Genomic DNA, 15,269 nt, shown 5'->3' on the forward strand with positions numbered 1-15,269 from the left:
TAGGACGCACTGGACATATCACCGTACATCTATGAAAATGTCTGGGTTTTTGTAAAGTCAATAAAGACTTATTTTCAAATTATTATTTTAAACATATAATATTTAACATATATTTGAAACCTCTGTTCTGTTATAGTCATACACACACATTTTATTATTTACATGAAGTCTATTGAGTCTAAGTCTAGTACACATAAACATTCTAAAACTGTGAATTGATTATGTTGTGATTGCTGTTCATTGATCATTTTTAAACTGAAGAACTTAAACATTTATGGTGTTTGTGCACATGCGATGACCAGGGCTGGACAGAAACAGTGGTTGAAAAAAAAACAACCTTGCTTGAAATGACATTTGCAGATAGAGTGGGCAACATGAAACAAACAGAGAAATGACAGCAACGGTTCCGGTGACCATGCGTGGGAGCCATGAATGAAGTAATGACATTGATTTACTGGCTTCACTCCGCTGCCAATGCAAATACCTGGCAGGTCGGTGCGCTTCAAGGAAGCTGCCTTGAAGTCCACATAACAAACCTGCTGCCGGGATCAAGCTGGAACCACATTAAGGATTCATTTGTGAGGGGTGGATGTTTGGCACAGAATCATCTGCTGCCTCACCAATTAAATGTTAAATCATTCAGCAGTCATCGTTTCTGCAAAGTAAACAATGACAATTTACTGCAGCTTCACCGCATCACACACACGCGTCACATCTGTGCTGTTACATCCAAGCTGAGTATTGATTGTACCTTCTAGCAGTGATCTGAGGCTCAGAAAAAGATTGTCCAACAATGTCAGGTTGGCTTCAACTGGATTTAGCACAAACCTGCCATTAAACAACTGCTTTGTGTAATTATTTGAATGCATAAATATTGTTGTTCTGCTTTTTTATGTGATTCCATTGTTACTTGTGGGAGTCATGCTCTATTTGCATTGGCTAATTGTTTGTTACCAATTACTTAGCTGTCACTTGATTTAAAACTCACTGCATCTATTGCTACCCTCAATTAAACCAACTGGCTTGTTTTCCTGATTCAGCATTATACTGTAAAATTCACTATTCGTTTCCTAAACAGATGAAATACATTTGCCACCATTTACTGTTTAAAGCCAAAGTGCTTGTCACTGGTTTCCTTTGACGTCAAAGGCTTTGTTTTAATGAAGTCATAATAAGAAAGTAGAATAACGGCTTCTAACAATAAGAAAAGACGAGCTGTATTGATCCACAAAGGGAAATTCAGTCTGGTTAGTCAGGACCGTTACTCTAGTGAGGTGCAACCGGTTATTGAAAAACGTTTGAAAATGCAGCAATTAAATGCTGCCATTTTTTTCTAAAGTACTGAAATCAAAAACATCTTTACCAACATGTTGGAGTTTCAAATTAAGCTTGTGTTGCTGCTTCAAGCCTGTCATGTCCGGCGGCAAAGTTCTATTTTATCTTAACAAAATCTATACTTCTACTTGATAAAATAAAATAAAAAAACACAATAACAAAATTAAAGAGAAGCATGTGGATGATTCCCCCGCAGCACAGAGGCAAACTCACTGTGCTATTAATGGATCTCTCAGCTTGACCTTCATCTCTCCCTGTCTCTAAAACCTAAACAGAAAATAAAACCCTGAACACTGAACCTTACGTAAACCATTAAACTCCTGTCTGGTTCGTAGATTAAGTTTCTAGGAAGGTATCTGACATTTTGACATGTCTCTGACTTTTCGTCCTGAACTCTGGTTCACTTCTATTTGACTCCTCACTGAACCCAAGGCCATAGAACTAAGAGAAGCTTAGCGTTCCTTCCCCTTTGATAGCACGATGCCAGTGATGCAGGTGCACAGTGTCAACACTCCCACCATGGCAATAGAGCAGGACGATACAGACAATTTGATTGGACCAAAGAAACATTCCACAGAGGCCAGAGAGGAGGACAAAAAGGCAGGGACGACTTGAGGATTTGGGGATCTTTGCATCACACCTCCATGGTGTCTGTTCTGATCCCCCCAGCTGGATTTTAGTTTGTTGACGTGCACGATCAACATCTGTTTTTGATTTGCTTTCCTCATCTTTTTTATTTTCCCTTATTTTTATAATAAACTGCACTAATGACAACTCCCTCATCAGCCTCGTTGTGGCAAATTTCCACCACATATTCTTGCAAGAAGAGAAGTACTGTGCAGACAGCACCAGAATGCTCAGAGTGTAGTTCTGAAGCTCCTGGGGCTGCGTTCCCTTTTAAGCTCCCAAACTAATGCTAAAGGAGTATAGGGAGAAACTAAAAGACTATAAAACAAGATCAAACCCCAGGAACGCTGTTGGTGATAACACATGACATTTGTTTATTCTGGGCCAGGTTCTACATGTTCTACATGATCATCAGATTCATGTATGTTTTCTGTTACAATGAAAGATTCCTTTGAGTAATGAAATTCTTTCACACCCCCCCCCCTTTGAATATTAACATAACAACGACATAAAACATCAGTGTGGTCAAACTCACAAGGATTACAACAGCTACCAATATAAATTGTTCACAGAAAAAGCATGAACTGTTTTTTCTAGGTGATGGCATCTCCAATTGTTATACTTAGCAAAAGATAGAAACATGAATATAATTATTTACATGTGAATATTCTTTTCTACATTGGAGTCAGTGTCAATGTCGGAGAAACCTTCATAGTGAATTTCATCTAAAACAAAGTCATCTTCGTTCATAGGTGCAGACATATCCTGTAACATCTGTTGTGTCAACGCCCTCCCTGTTGCTCGCATGGTTAGTCCTCTTACGCACGGTATGATGCAACATCCACACAGAGCTAACAATCCTTTGGCCATAATCAAAGTCAGTATTGACAAGTATAAACCTTTCCACTTTCCAAACACAGTATCTGTGATGTATCCACCCCCGAGTTTCTAGCTAACTCGTTCCTGAGTTTCGTCAGTCCGTCTAGAGCTTTAGTTACACTGCCGTCTGGAGCAGTGTTGTTTGGAATAAAAGTGCAACAGGTGTCGCCAAACATGACACACAACCCTCCTTTCTCAGCCAGCGACATGTCAGCTCCCATTCGAGTTTGCCAGGATGTAGGTGCCAACTGTTCCAAGCCTTTCACTCCATCATGGGCCATATTTATGAATCTCTGTTGATTGTAATAACCGTGGTTAATCCACACAGCATTCTTTGACTCTTCATCATCCCAAAATCTTGAAATGGCACCCGCTACTTGATTTCTTGCCTTAAATTCATCTAGGACCCCTCTGGGTGCCCCAATTGCATCTACATACACCCTGGGGTCCAAGGGTCGCCCAGGCATGCTTCACTTTTTCCTATCGGTGTATGAGCGAGTGGGAACCTGGACATGCACCCCGTCAGTGGCAAACATTACCTGCGTACAGGTCCCCATCCAGTTATATGGAAGTGTTTGCAAAGGACGCCCACCACACATCCACCATATGTCTGATAAGCGTTCTCTTTGTTGGACAAAGTTGTCTCTTATGGGAGGAGCTCTAAGGGTGCCATTAATATGGAATGTGTAACGTCCTACCTTTATGAAGCTATCTATTGGTGTAGCAGGCTCAACAGAGCCAACATCACTAGAGCTGGTCACGTTCCAGGCCACATGGCAGTTAGGGAATTGACCTACAGTTGTGCCCCCCCTTCGATCATAACGATAACATTCAAACTGGCAGGTTTCACACATTATGAATGTTATTGGCGTGACTTGAGGCTTTTCCATAATTTTAATATTTGAGACTTCCAAGTAACCAGTACTTTTTCTATTGGGATATTTAATATTACTTCCCAATGCATGTAAAATCCTCATGCTGCAGTCAGAATTGCACAGTCTTGGAGTCTCGGTTCTCCCTCCACAGTTGGTACCTCTATTGTTTTCCTTCATCTCGTTATAACAGTGGCTGCTGCATAGGGCATATTGGTACTGCCATTAAGGTAGGTCTGGCCTTTGCACAGGCCAAACATGATTCCGCAGTGAAGGTTTGTGAGGTGTAATTCATGAAAGCTAGCCACAGATCGTTTGGGTTGTCCTTTATGTATGTCTGTGCCTGTTCCCATGATTTCTTATCTAATACTGGCCCAGTGGAATGTGAGAGGCTATTCCTTGGTTCAGGTAGGGTCAAACAACAAATAATTGTCACATTAATAAATACTAGTATGATAATTGCACCAAGGGACCCTCTCTGGCCACAAAACTCAGGACACCTATACCATAGTTCTCTGTTCATCTTTGGGGATCAATTGAGTATCAATTACAAATGTACTTATTAAAGTGAGTCCTACAGCACACAGAGTATTTCTACAGTTGTAACAGTCATTACGTCACTGTATAGGTCATCAAGATCCAACCAGGATGTTGTTTTGCAGCTGTTGTCCTGTTTTTGTCTACAATACCAGTACAGTAGCCAACCAGTTTGTATGGAGTTCATCCGAGAAACTGGTCTTTATAGTGACGCAGGGAGTTACAGTATGTTGTCACTGTCCTGATGGACAGCTGGCCAAAGTCATCTACAGGTTCCGCTACCTTCCTGCAGTGGCTCACGTGGATCCGCGTCACCCTCTCTGCAACCTTCAGTCCAATGTTTCGAACGATGCTCTCGTAACACGATCCAGTCACCTGGTTCCAGAGAGTGCAGTGGTCCAAGGCTGCTGTTACCTGCTGAGAGGTCTGAGAGAGAGTAGGAGACAAAGACTTTTAAATACTGTTGCATGTCTTCCTCATAAATAGAGGTGGATGGTGACAGCCTCTCAGTGGGGAACATTCCCATATTTATGGTGGTTTTCCAAAAAGAATTTGTCCTGCATCTTTTTTTTCATTCTCATGTACATGGTCACTACTGGCAGTGACTGTATCCATGTGAGTCCTGTCCTTCACAACATTGTGCCAATTTACATTTCAAGGTGCCATTCTATGGCTCCTACACTGGCTGGATGGCAAGTGTAGTATGATTTGTGGAAAATTTCCAATAAAGAAGCTGATGAGAGAGTTGTCTTTTATATAATTTATTGGGATAACAAAAAAGTAAAACTAATGAAATCCCTAAGTTGTTTCCGTTTCTAGAGTGTCTCTCTCACTGGTCCAATCAAATTGCATATTACCAGCTCATCTCAGAAGCCATAATAGCAGATGTGTTTCCCTACCACCTGTACCACTGGAGCCTCGCTATCAGAGCGAAGGAGAGATAAGAGTCAGGAGACAAGGGGGAGAGAGTAACTCAACCTTGGTTTGGGAGTCAGGAGCTGGTTCCAAGGAATTTATGTTAGATACATAAATCTGATGTATCACTAGACATAAGAGATGAATTGGCAACATAAGGAACATGTAAGCTGAACACACAAAGCCATAAACTGTATGATAACAGTACACAGTAAGAAGAACAAAAAAAGAAATTTCTCTATTACACTTCTTATGTTTGTGCCTAAAAAGGACCCAATTTGGTCTATGGCTTCATTTAGAAAATTGTGATCCACCGCAAATGGAGATTCTTTCTGGGCGTCTACCAGAAAATAAGAGAAAGTTGTAAAAATGGGGCTGCCTTAGCAGCTGCGTCTGCTCTGCGATTGCTCATGGAGACGTGTGTGCTGTGCGCTTGCAAGGAGCAATTTGTTCTGGTAAAAGGATAGCCTCTAAGAGGTCAGAAACATTGTCATGATGGGAGACGACTGCAGGCAGTTTCTGAGGTTCCACAGAGCTCCAAAATCACGTGTTTTACACTGAAGGTATGTGTAGAATCGACCCAGATATTGACAGTTTTGTCTTTTGCCAATTTACAGCTGGATTCAGAAGAGTGCATCATTTATCTCAAACGTTAGGCTTGTAAAAAGGACAGTATGGTATCATAACCAGCGAGCAGCTGACCAATGCAATGTTCTTTGTCCAAGCAGAATTAGAGGAACAGAGTGAGGAGCCATGGACACGAGCTCAGAATACCCCACAGTGTCTCTGGAGGCCACACAGGCTGTTCAGCAGCTGCCACTGCTCTCAGCCGGCGACGGAGTCCCGCTGCCACAGGGCAGAGCAGTAAGTCCACCGTGCTCTCATAGCAGCACAGATGCCATTCACCTGTCTTTTTCATCCACCATCTGAACAAAAGGTGGAGTAGTATCAGCTGGTGCAGACCGCAATGCAAGCTTCAAGTCTACAAAGGCTGTCTCTGCCTCAGTCCAAAAGATGCTGACACGAGCTCGCAATGATTTTGAACGAACGAGGCACTCAGAGGTGCTTCGAGGACAGCATAAATGGGAATGACGTTTGAACAATGTGAACACATCCCCTGAAAAGACTTCTTGAAGCTTTCACCGCTTGTAGATCCTGTACAAATCTCCACTCAGTAGGTTGACTGTATTTGTATGTGGTGACCTTCGGTCCCTCTGGGGACGAGATCAGGGAGATGTCCAGTTTTATCATTAAATCTCCCTCTAGCGAATCAGAAAGCATGAAAGCATGTCTGCATGTGGTCCCATCTGGTCTGAGACAAGTCAAAGCTGTGTCCACATATTCTTTTACTGTTGCACCTGAAGCCCACAACACTATACACATCATTTCCACTCACTCTTGCTTGAGCTCTAAGACATCACTACATAGTGTGTAGCTCCATGGGATTTGTTCCCCGTTTATTGTTAAGGTTGTCTCTGGAAACTGGATGTGTGATTCAGTCAAGTGCACATAAGTGCCTTGTGGTTTTTGTGTCCGTTTTTCTAATCTGTCTGACTTTGCCAAGTCGTCTCTGAGCTCTTTCATTGCAGTTAGTCATAATCATTGTTGTTAGCGGGAGTCATGTCTATGAATGTAGGTGTGGGTGTGTGTGTATGTCAGTGCAATCGCCTCCCCTCTCAGCGTCACCACTGGCACTGGGGCCCAGTTGGCTTCTCACCCGTCCGTTTGCCCCCACAGAAGCATGCTGTGGATAATCAGCTGGCCTGTGCCCCCTCTGCCCTGCAGTAAAGGGCACTTCCCCTCAGTGGAATGGCAGTTCCTTCCTTACCACACTTAGAGCATGCTGTTCTTCTTCAGCTTCCTTCCCCATCCTCCCTCGACCCTGACGACCTCGTCCTCCCGGTCTGTTGGGTCTGTTTTGTATCTGTCCGGTACATGGTTAATGCAGCCAGTTGTAACTCTCTTTGATCTTTGTAACCCTATTTTTTTCTGCAGCAACTGTTGAAAGACACAGTCTGCATGACGGCGAACTTCATTGAATCTTGCACCGTTATCTGCTCCGATGCAGGTTTGACGCGTCAACTTTTCCACTTCAGGCAACAAGCCTTTTAGGAAATAGTTGATTAAGTGTATTCCCGAGGCACTAAGGCCGTCGCCTGGTTGGTCAGGTTGAGGAATTTCACCATGCTTGTTCAATGGCTCCCTCAAGACGATGGAGGAAATCATCCACTGGTTCTCCCTCTTTTTGTCTGCAGCTCTGCAGGATGCTGTGGTGGAGGCAGAGCAAACGGGCAAGAAACCAGGTCTGGGTTCAGCTTCAGTGCAGTGACCTGTGGATGGAGAGCGGACGCACTGTGAAAGTACAATGTTTTTCTCTATCCTCTAAATGTTCTACTCTCACTTTTTGACTATCTTTACTTTTTTCAATTTTTGTTATTTTTTTTTTATTTTTTGCCCAAGTTATCACTTTGTTTCATGTTCCATGAACCACCTCCTAGGAACGCATATTTCTTTGTCCACACAGAAGGACAACTGATACTGCCGTTTCCATATTGATATCTACAATGGGACCCTCTGGCTTCAAGCAGGATTTACAGTACTGCACGAAGCGTTATAGTCACAGACGTCTCTGTGAGAGGTCGGGGCCCTTATAGTGTCCACCAGCTAACACCCTTATATTGCATATATATTATATATTGATATAATAAGGAAAATTTTCAACGACTCACCAGTTTCCCTTTCAGTGCATTATGATTTGAGTTAGTTGGATCCGTCAGATGGAGATCAGGGGCGATGCCTTTGGTCTGGTTGTTATTTTTACAAGAAGAGAAGTGCACAGACAGAACCAGAGCAGCATCAGAGTGTAGTTCTGAAGCTCCTCCTCTTAAGTTCCCAAACTAAAGCTAAAGAGTATAGGGTAAAACTACAAAGCTATAAAACAAGGTCAAAAGGTTAAACCTGAGGAATGCTGTTAGTGATAACACACAGCATGAGATATTTGTTTATACTGGGCTACACGTTTATTACATTTGTATGGTTCAGGTTCTGTGACACTGAAAAATCCCTTTGAGTAATAAAATATCTTCACAAGGGATGAAACAGTACTTGTTGCATAAGAGTCAGAATAGCAGCAGCCTTGGCATCAATAACAGTGTCACTGATTCAGCCGTGCCGTTGAATAAATGTATGACACTGACTTGAGCGGCAAATTAATTAAAGCAACAAAAATCTGCCTAAAGTTATGTTTACAGGTACCTTCTGCTTCTACAGTTCATTCATTTTCTGCATATGGGTACTCAGTGTGACGACCTAACACTCCTGATTTGTGCAGTTACCTATTTTATGATGATTAGATCATGATGTTTTTGCATATAAGGATTTATACAAAAAAGGGGTGGAGCGAATTCAAATTAATAATTTGTTTTAAAGCTGAAACTACACTTTTATTAATCTAGTCAAACGCCAGATGTCAATTTAATGAGTTACTAATTTTGATGAACAACAGTAACAAGTTTTCTTATGATAAAACCAGACCTTTGACGTTGAAACGATGAACACAAAACCAGATCTGAAGTTTTATTATGCTAATACTATGGGATATCAATATATGCAAAGAAAAACAAATAATAAAGTAATGAAGAACAAACACGAAACACACGTGTGTGTGGGAGGAGCGAAATGAACACTTTAAATGAACAGGTGAATGAACCTTAATACCTAAGAGTGTGAGGAATTTAGGCAAGAGGAAAGAGTATTTGTTATTAACCTCTAAATATCTAAAAATTACTTTTGAATTTGGGATGCTCCTTTCAGCGCTTTGAGGTAACATGCATGAGGACATTTGTTGTTTCCACCAACGGAGGTCAATGTGGCTTCATGTCACTCAATCCTGTCTCTGTGGAATAATTTTACTATTATGCAAGTAAGTGAATAAACATCGTAAACAAACCAATCTTGCATCGAATGACAGTGTATTGTCCATTGAATACAATGGCGTTGGTTTCATGACCATGATTAAATTTCATGATGGTTATGGTGCATCTGAACCAGAACTCTGGGTTTGAATAAAGGTCTTTCCATTCTTAATTAGTTCACATGCCAACTTTATGACCCTAATCTCTTGGCGTTGGCCTGGGGATCCTGGAAAGGAATTTCACAAGTCATAAATGTGACAGTTCCAGGTTTAAAGTCATGATGAAGAGGGAGAATCCTGTTAAGTTCATCCATGAGTGCATCTATCGTCTCTTCATGTAACGCTTAAGATCCTAGCATCATATGGGTGGTGTTTGTTAGACTCATAGTCCTGTTGTAGAAAAAAGAATCACTGTTCTCCATATCTGTGGATGAGTAGCAGGAGGTCGAGTGTCTCAAAAGAAAAGGGCAGTTAGTGTGTGTGATTGTGGACGCTATAGGGGGTATAAGCCATAACAACCTGTTTATATTGACCTGAATCCAAGTTATGATAAAAAAAAAACTTTAAATTAATTTGAAACTCTGATTGAAGCTCTGCACTTTGAAGATTCCAAACACAAAAATCTGACAATAAGATGCTTCTTGTGTTTTGTATGTTAACTAAAGGCATCATAGTGACTTTCGTTTTGCATCATGATAAAATGCTTTAAGCCAAATTATGAGCAAAGGACAAAATGAGTCTGATAGTTGCAGATGAAAACCAATCCAAGAAATAATTTTCTTGTCTCACCTAAAAGGTACCATTTTTGAAAACAGAATACACTTTAGACTTTTAGCACCTGAAACCATTACATTTTTGAAGAAGAACTATTTGGTGTGACACACAGACACGATGCTCTCTGCTCTAGTGTAGTATACACTGAATTCCAGTGCTGGCTAATACAAATACCTATACGTGTATTCAGTATATATTAAACATTTGTCGCTGCAGCTACCACTTTTATCTTGTGCCATTGACACACATAAAAATAAGGATGCATATTAGACTGCGACCTGCTGTATACAGTATGGTACAACTTGATTCAACCACAAAGACCTTCACAAAATATAGAGGTATAAAAAACATGCCATTCATTCAAGGACACTGAGTTTTCACTGAGTAGGACACAGACGGACCGACAGACAAATACACAAGTTCAAGTAAATTTAGCAAAACATAAACAAGTAAAGCGAAACGTTTTGTGTAATGTCTTTTATAATTCGGTGTTTCTTGAGATATATCTTACACTTTATGGATCAATCAATAAGGCAACAATTAAGTGACCATGGTAAAATACGTTAGTTAGTAGCAAGCTGAATGTAGCTAACATCCACCAGTGTTTCATTCAGGACATTGGTATCACATTGACACAGTCTTCTACCATCTCAAACAGGAAGTGGTGTGGCCCACTCCGCCGAGCCACCTCACCAGCCGTCTCCCCGCTGCTGCTGCGGAGCCCTGGCTTCAGGTGCCGCTGACACAGGAGCAACTCTAGAGTGTGAGCTGAGTCTGTTTTTGAGGAGCTGGTGTGGGAGGCGGCCAGGTGCAGTGGCGTGAGCCCGCCGTTGGTCTGGGCATTCAGTTCGGCCCCACGCTGCAGCAGCAAACTGGCCACAGCGACGTGGCTCCAGCGGCAGGCGCTGTGAAGAGGCGTCCAGCCGTCAACGGTGCGAGGGTTGCTTCTAGAGCCGGCGGCCAGCAGAGCAGCAACTATGTCAACATGGCCGCTGTAGGCAGCACGGTGCAGTGGGGTGTAACCATCCTCATCATAACAGTGCACCAGTGAAGAATCCGCAGCTAGCAATCGCTGGAGTGTTGAAAGCTGGAGGGGAAGCACAAAAACGCTGAGGGTCAGAAAACAGTAGCCGTGATTCATTTTACTTGAAGAGGACTTTTCATTATTCTCGACTTCAATCCTGTTCTAATCTTCTCTATACAAAACCCATCTCAGTACTTTCACAGCAATTTTTCTTTCTTCTGTTATATGCTATGGTGAAGGAGAATCTCAGTAAAAGTGTTAATAGGCGATAAATTTATACAGCTACACACTTATTCAGACTCTATCGCTTTCTGAACAACTTTTGCTGGAGGTTTATTTAAAGTCCAGAAATCCGCACTAAAAAACCTACAGTGGTAAAGTACATTTAAAGGCTTTATGTAAATGGACTCAGCCCATAAATGTGGACTCAGTAATTGAGGTGTATTTAAAAAATCTTAATACGAACAGTCATGGTCATGAAAAGTGGATTTGCATAAAGAGACACATAATTAAAAAAGATCCCAAAGAGCTCATCATCCATTAATTACACAAACTTGAACGTGTTTATAGATGGCGATTACTACTCTCCTCATTCATGGGCACAAACTACCGGTACCCTGTACTGCAGCTGCTACACTTTTGAGACATTCACACAGCATTAAAGCACTTAGCATGTTAGCCCTATAAAACATGCAACAATCGTCTTGCCTACAGTAAATCCAAGTACCTCCCAGCACTCAGTTACAGCAGCGCCAGGAGCTTTCAAGCCCGTCACGTGTTCAATGTGGAGCTGCGTTCATCACTAACATAGTGGACACCACTGGCCGTCTGTTGGTGCCAATTTGAACAGAACCATGCTCAGCCTGTATCCTGCTGGACATCTATCACAGTGCTCCTCTTATTCCTCCTTGCACAAAAGCAGATATATTGCTGCTGCTGTCCTTTTTCTGTGCAATGGCCATTCTCCTAGTCTCTCAGCACAATCTTCTCCATGCTCTTGAGACTGCTGAGAGAAAGAGAAAACCTACTGCCACCCCTGCATAAAGATGAGCCATCTAACCTGGTTGAATGGCAAAAACTATAGTATATTTTGCCGGTGCATCTAATTTGCAATGGAGGTGGAATTATTGCAAATCTAGGTGCTAATATAAAAGGATGAAGTAATTAAAAGAGCAGATTTATTTGCATTCACAGCTCAAACACTTGCTCTGGCACTGAACGAGACTAAGCCAGCTATACTACGTTTAAAATAGCTGCTGCTTTCTACCTCAATCTTGGCAGCAAGTCTTCCTTCTTAGGATCCTTAAAACATTACTTACGCGATTGTTTTCTGCTGCCCACAGAATGAACTCCTTCGGCTTGTCTTTGAGTCTTTCCTCCTTTTCTAGGTACCACTCCTCATCGTGCTCTACCTCCTCTGTAATATCTTCATCGTCATCCTCATCCTTGCTTCCCGTCCACAGGCTGCTGGCCCCACGAGGTATCAGGTGTCCATGGGAATTGAGAAGCTCAAGCTGGTTGAAATCCTCCGGAAACTCCATAACAAACTGTTTTTTTCAAGTGAATCCAAGGCCTAATAAGACAGAGTGTCATAGTTATACATCTGTATTGTCCTAAATGACAATTCAGTCTCCTCTTCAACAACTGAAGAGGAGACACGATACATATTTACTGTACTTTACTTGCTATTGAACTAAAATACTCTATTACGCGTTTTACCTGAGGCTCATTTCCATTTTAGACGAATTATACTTATACGTGTAATAATTTAGAACCTGGGGACACTAATTGGTGCACATTTTGCTGGATTTACGTCTGATCAAGCGCCACACATGGTATGAAAATACAAATCTGAACTGGGAACATGTCAATCACATACAACTGGCCTATAACGTCATCCTGAGTTTTGTGCCGTGACTGTAGCCGCCCATCACGCTGAGGCAATTACGTTACTGGTAAACAAAGCTAACTAACTGGTAGTAACCGCTAAGACGAATCCAACGTCCAGTTTACGTTTTAGCTACATTAGTTAGCTAGGACTGGGGTCTGTTACCCTAAGGTGATTTACGTCACGCTGTAACGTTCAATAACATTACATAGAAGCACTGCAGCGCACTGACGCTAACATCTGAGCGGCGTTAAAATAACGACTATTTAGGCCCGCTCGGGAGATGTAATGAAATAAAATAAAACCAAATACGATTTCTATCTCACCTTGCGCCTCTGCGCACACCACGACTGCAGCTATAGCAAGTACACGTGGTATGTGTAGTTTTTTACCCGGTTGTGTTCCTTAAGTCACACTGTTGGAAGACGCCATTAAACATCATTACCCATAAAGCCTCGCGGCCGTTTGAATCTTCTTCTTCGTATTAAACATAGTAAGGCCAATGCAGAGTTTTATATTTGCAATCCAGCGGTGATGTCTTGAATATGACCACAAGAAAAAAACATACGCATGATGTATTGTAGTCTCATACTTTAATATTTGAACATTATATGTATATCTTCTTAAACATGCATTATTATACTTATTAGAAAGACACGCACAGTCATTTTGAGAGTCTGAGGACTGAGCATTGCTATAAAGTAAAAACACAATTTTCTCTCCATTAAGTTTGTTCTGAAGGGGTTTGTATTCAGTCCAAATTCATCAGAAGGTTACACAACAATGAAAACACACACCCACACACGCACGCATGAACGCACGCACACGCACACACACGCACACACACACACACACACACACACACACACACACACACACACACACACACACACACACACACACACACACACACACACACACACACACACGGAAATGGATGACACGCTAAGGCTCTAATTCTACATTAGCAACAAGTGCACTCAACTGAGTTTGGTTAGATGGAACCAGCCCAGCATATTTTAGTAAAAAAAAAAAAAACAACTAAATAATAAAAGAAAATACAGATGATTTGTTTTGGAACCTTGTATTGCAGGTGTTTTTGCCCTAACACCTAGACTAATCTTTCTGATGTAACTCCATCAGATGGTTACATCAAACTGAATTTCTTTTACATTTGTAAGTTGTTACGTGAGTCGCTTGATGCACAATGTTATGCAAATAACCAATTAAATAAACACACCGACCAAACCATGGGAAAATTCTAAATATCTACCTTAAAACTAGTTGAAATTTCTTTTTTTCTGCAGCTACTGTAGCCTTTATTTGAACTACTTGTCCCTGTGTTGTCAGTAGTGGAGATGTGGGTGTTCGCTTGCTGAGCACCCTTCACCCTGATTATGTAGTGCAGCAGAAACTCAAAAACCCACAGACAGCAACTAAAAGAATGTGGAATGTGTACACATTACAATGAGCATTGTAATAAAGTATGCCTGTGTTTACAATACTTATCATTACAAGTTAGAAGGTGTAAGGTGTCTGCACCGCTTGATGATGTGTGTTTGTGCTTGAGTTTATTAAATAATCAATATACCAGAATCTGTAGAGCTGCACAATACATACATTGTGTTGATGCTGCATTAATGACCCTACTGGTCTTTGTTGAGGTGGTTTTGTATTATTTCTTCTCACTCAAAGGACAAAGCACAAAACAAGCATGTTAACATAAGACAAGATATACAGTAAAGCAACTACAGGTATAAGATGTTCCTGAGCTATTAATCTCAAGTAAGTGAAAAATCAATGTAAACTCGATACCCACAGACCTCATCTCCACGTTTCAAAGCAGAACAATGAAACATTCTCTGAAAATGAAAAATATGACTCATTATTTGTTCATATTCAACTAAATACAAAGAAGTCTCTGTAAATGATGAACTGCATCATGCAGGGCAGGAATGAGAAATAAGAGAAGCGTAGATCATTTCATTTTTTCATGATGAAGAAGTGACACTTGACATGCTGATGTTCAAAACAACATACCTGACAAATACGTCAGACAATAACAACATTTTACTTTCCAGAGTATCTTGTTCTGACCTTGCACTGTCGCTATACACTCAGTTCACAAACGAAATTGCAAAAAGACAAACTGCCCATGTTTCATTGTCTGTAGTAAGAAGCCACTGGCAGGGCTCGTTCTTCTCAAATGACTATAAGCAAAAGGAAATGGAGCAAAATCAAACAGCATGTAATTGCTAATAAAAGGCCGTGGGCCAAACTGAAATCCTTTGAAACCAATTCAAAAAACACCTGCAGACAAATTGCACTAAAGTAAAATCTACACGTTTAAGACGCATCCTGAAAGACTTTAAAACAGTCATAACATGAGATGCTTTGAGTCGTGTCTGTTTGTGAGGTTATAAGTAAGGTTACCTGGAAAGTGAATCCTGGCAAGTGGACTCTGGTGGACTGACAGTGCGTCACTACTTAAAGCACTACTTCAGC

The 15,269-nt window shown here is 41.3% G+C and overlaps 1 protein-coding gene across 2 annotated transcripts; it reads right to left on the minus strand.

Annotated features, from left to right (window-relative positions):
• Positions 1–7,578: 7,578 nt before the first annotated feature.
• ankrd49 (ankyrin repeat domain 49) lies at positions 7,579–13,243 on the minus strand. Of its 2 annotated transcripts, none has more exons than XM_029157350.3 (3): positions 13,091–13,243; positions 12,196–12,449; positions 7,579–10,939 (listed from the first exon to the last, which is right to left on the minus strand). In XM_029157350.3, exons 2-3 carry the CDS (start codon positions 12,415–12,417, stop codon positions 10,463–10,465), a joined length of 699 nt encoding a protein of 232 aa, XP_029013183.1. In that variant the 5' UTR covers positions 12,418–12,449; positions 13,091–13,243; the 3' UTR covers positions 7,579–10,462. The 2 variants fall into 2 exon arrangements, with proteins under 2 accessions (XP_029013183.1, XP_029013191.1); XM_029157358.3 differs by lacking the exon at positions 13,091–13,243 and adding an exon at positions 12,596–12,749.
• Positions 13,244–15,269: the final 2,026 nt, after the last annotated feature.

The sequence above is a fragment of the Betta splendens genome, chromosome 1, assembly GCF_900634795.4.
Source record: "Betta splendens chromosome 1, fBetSpl5.4, whole genome shotgun sequence".
In the NCBI taxonomy this organism is placed as follows: domain Eukaryota; kingdom Metazoa; phylum Chordata; class Actinopteri; order Anabantiformes; family Osphronemidae; genus Betta; species Betta splendens.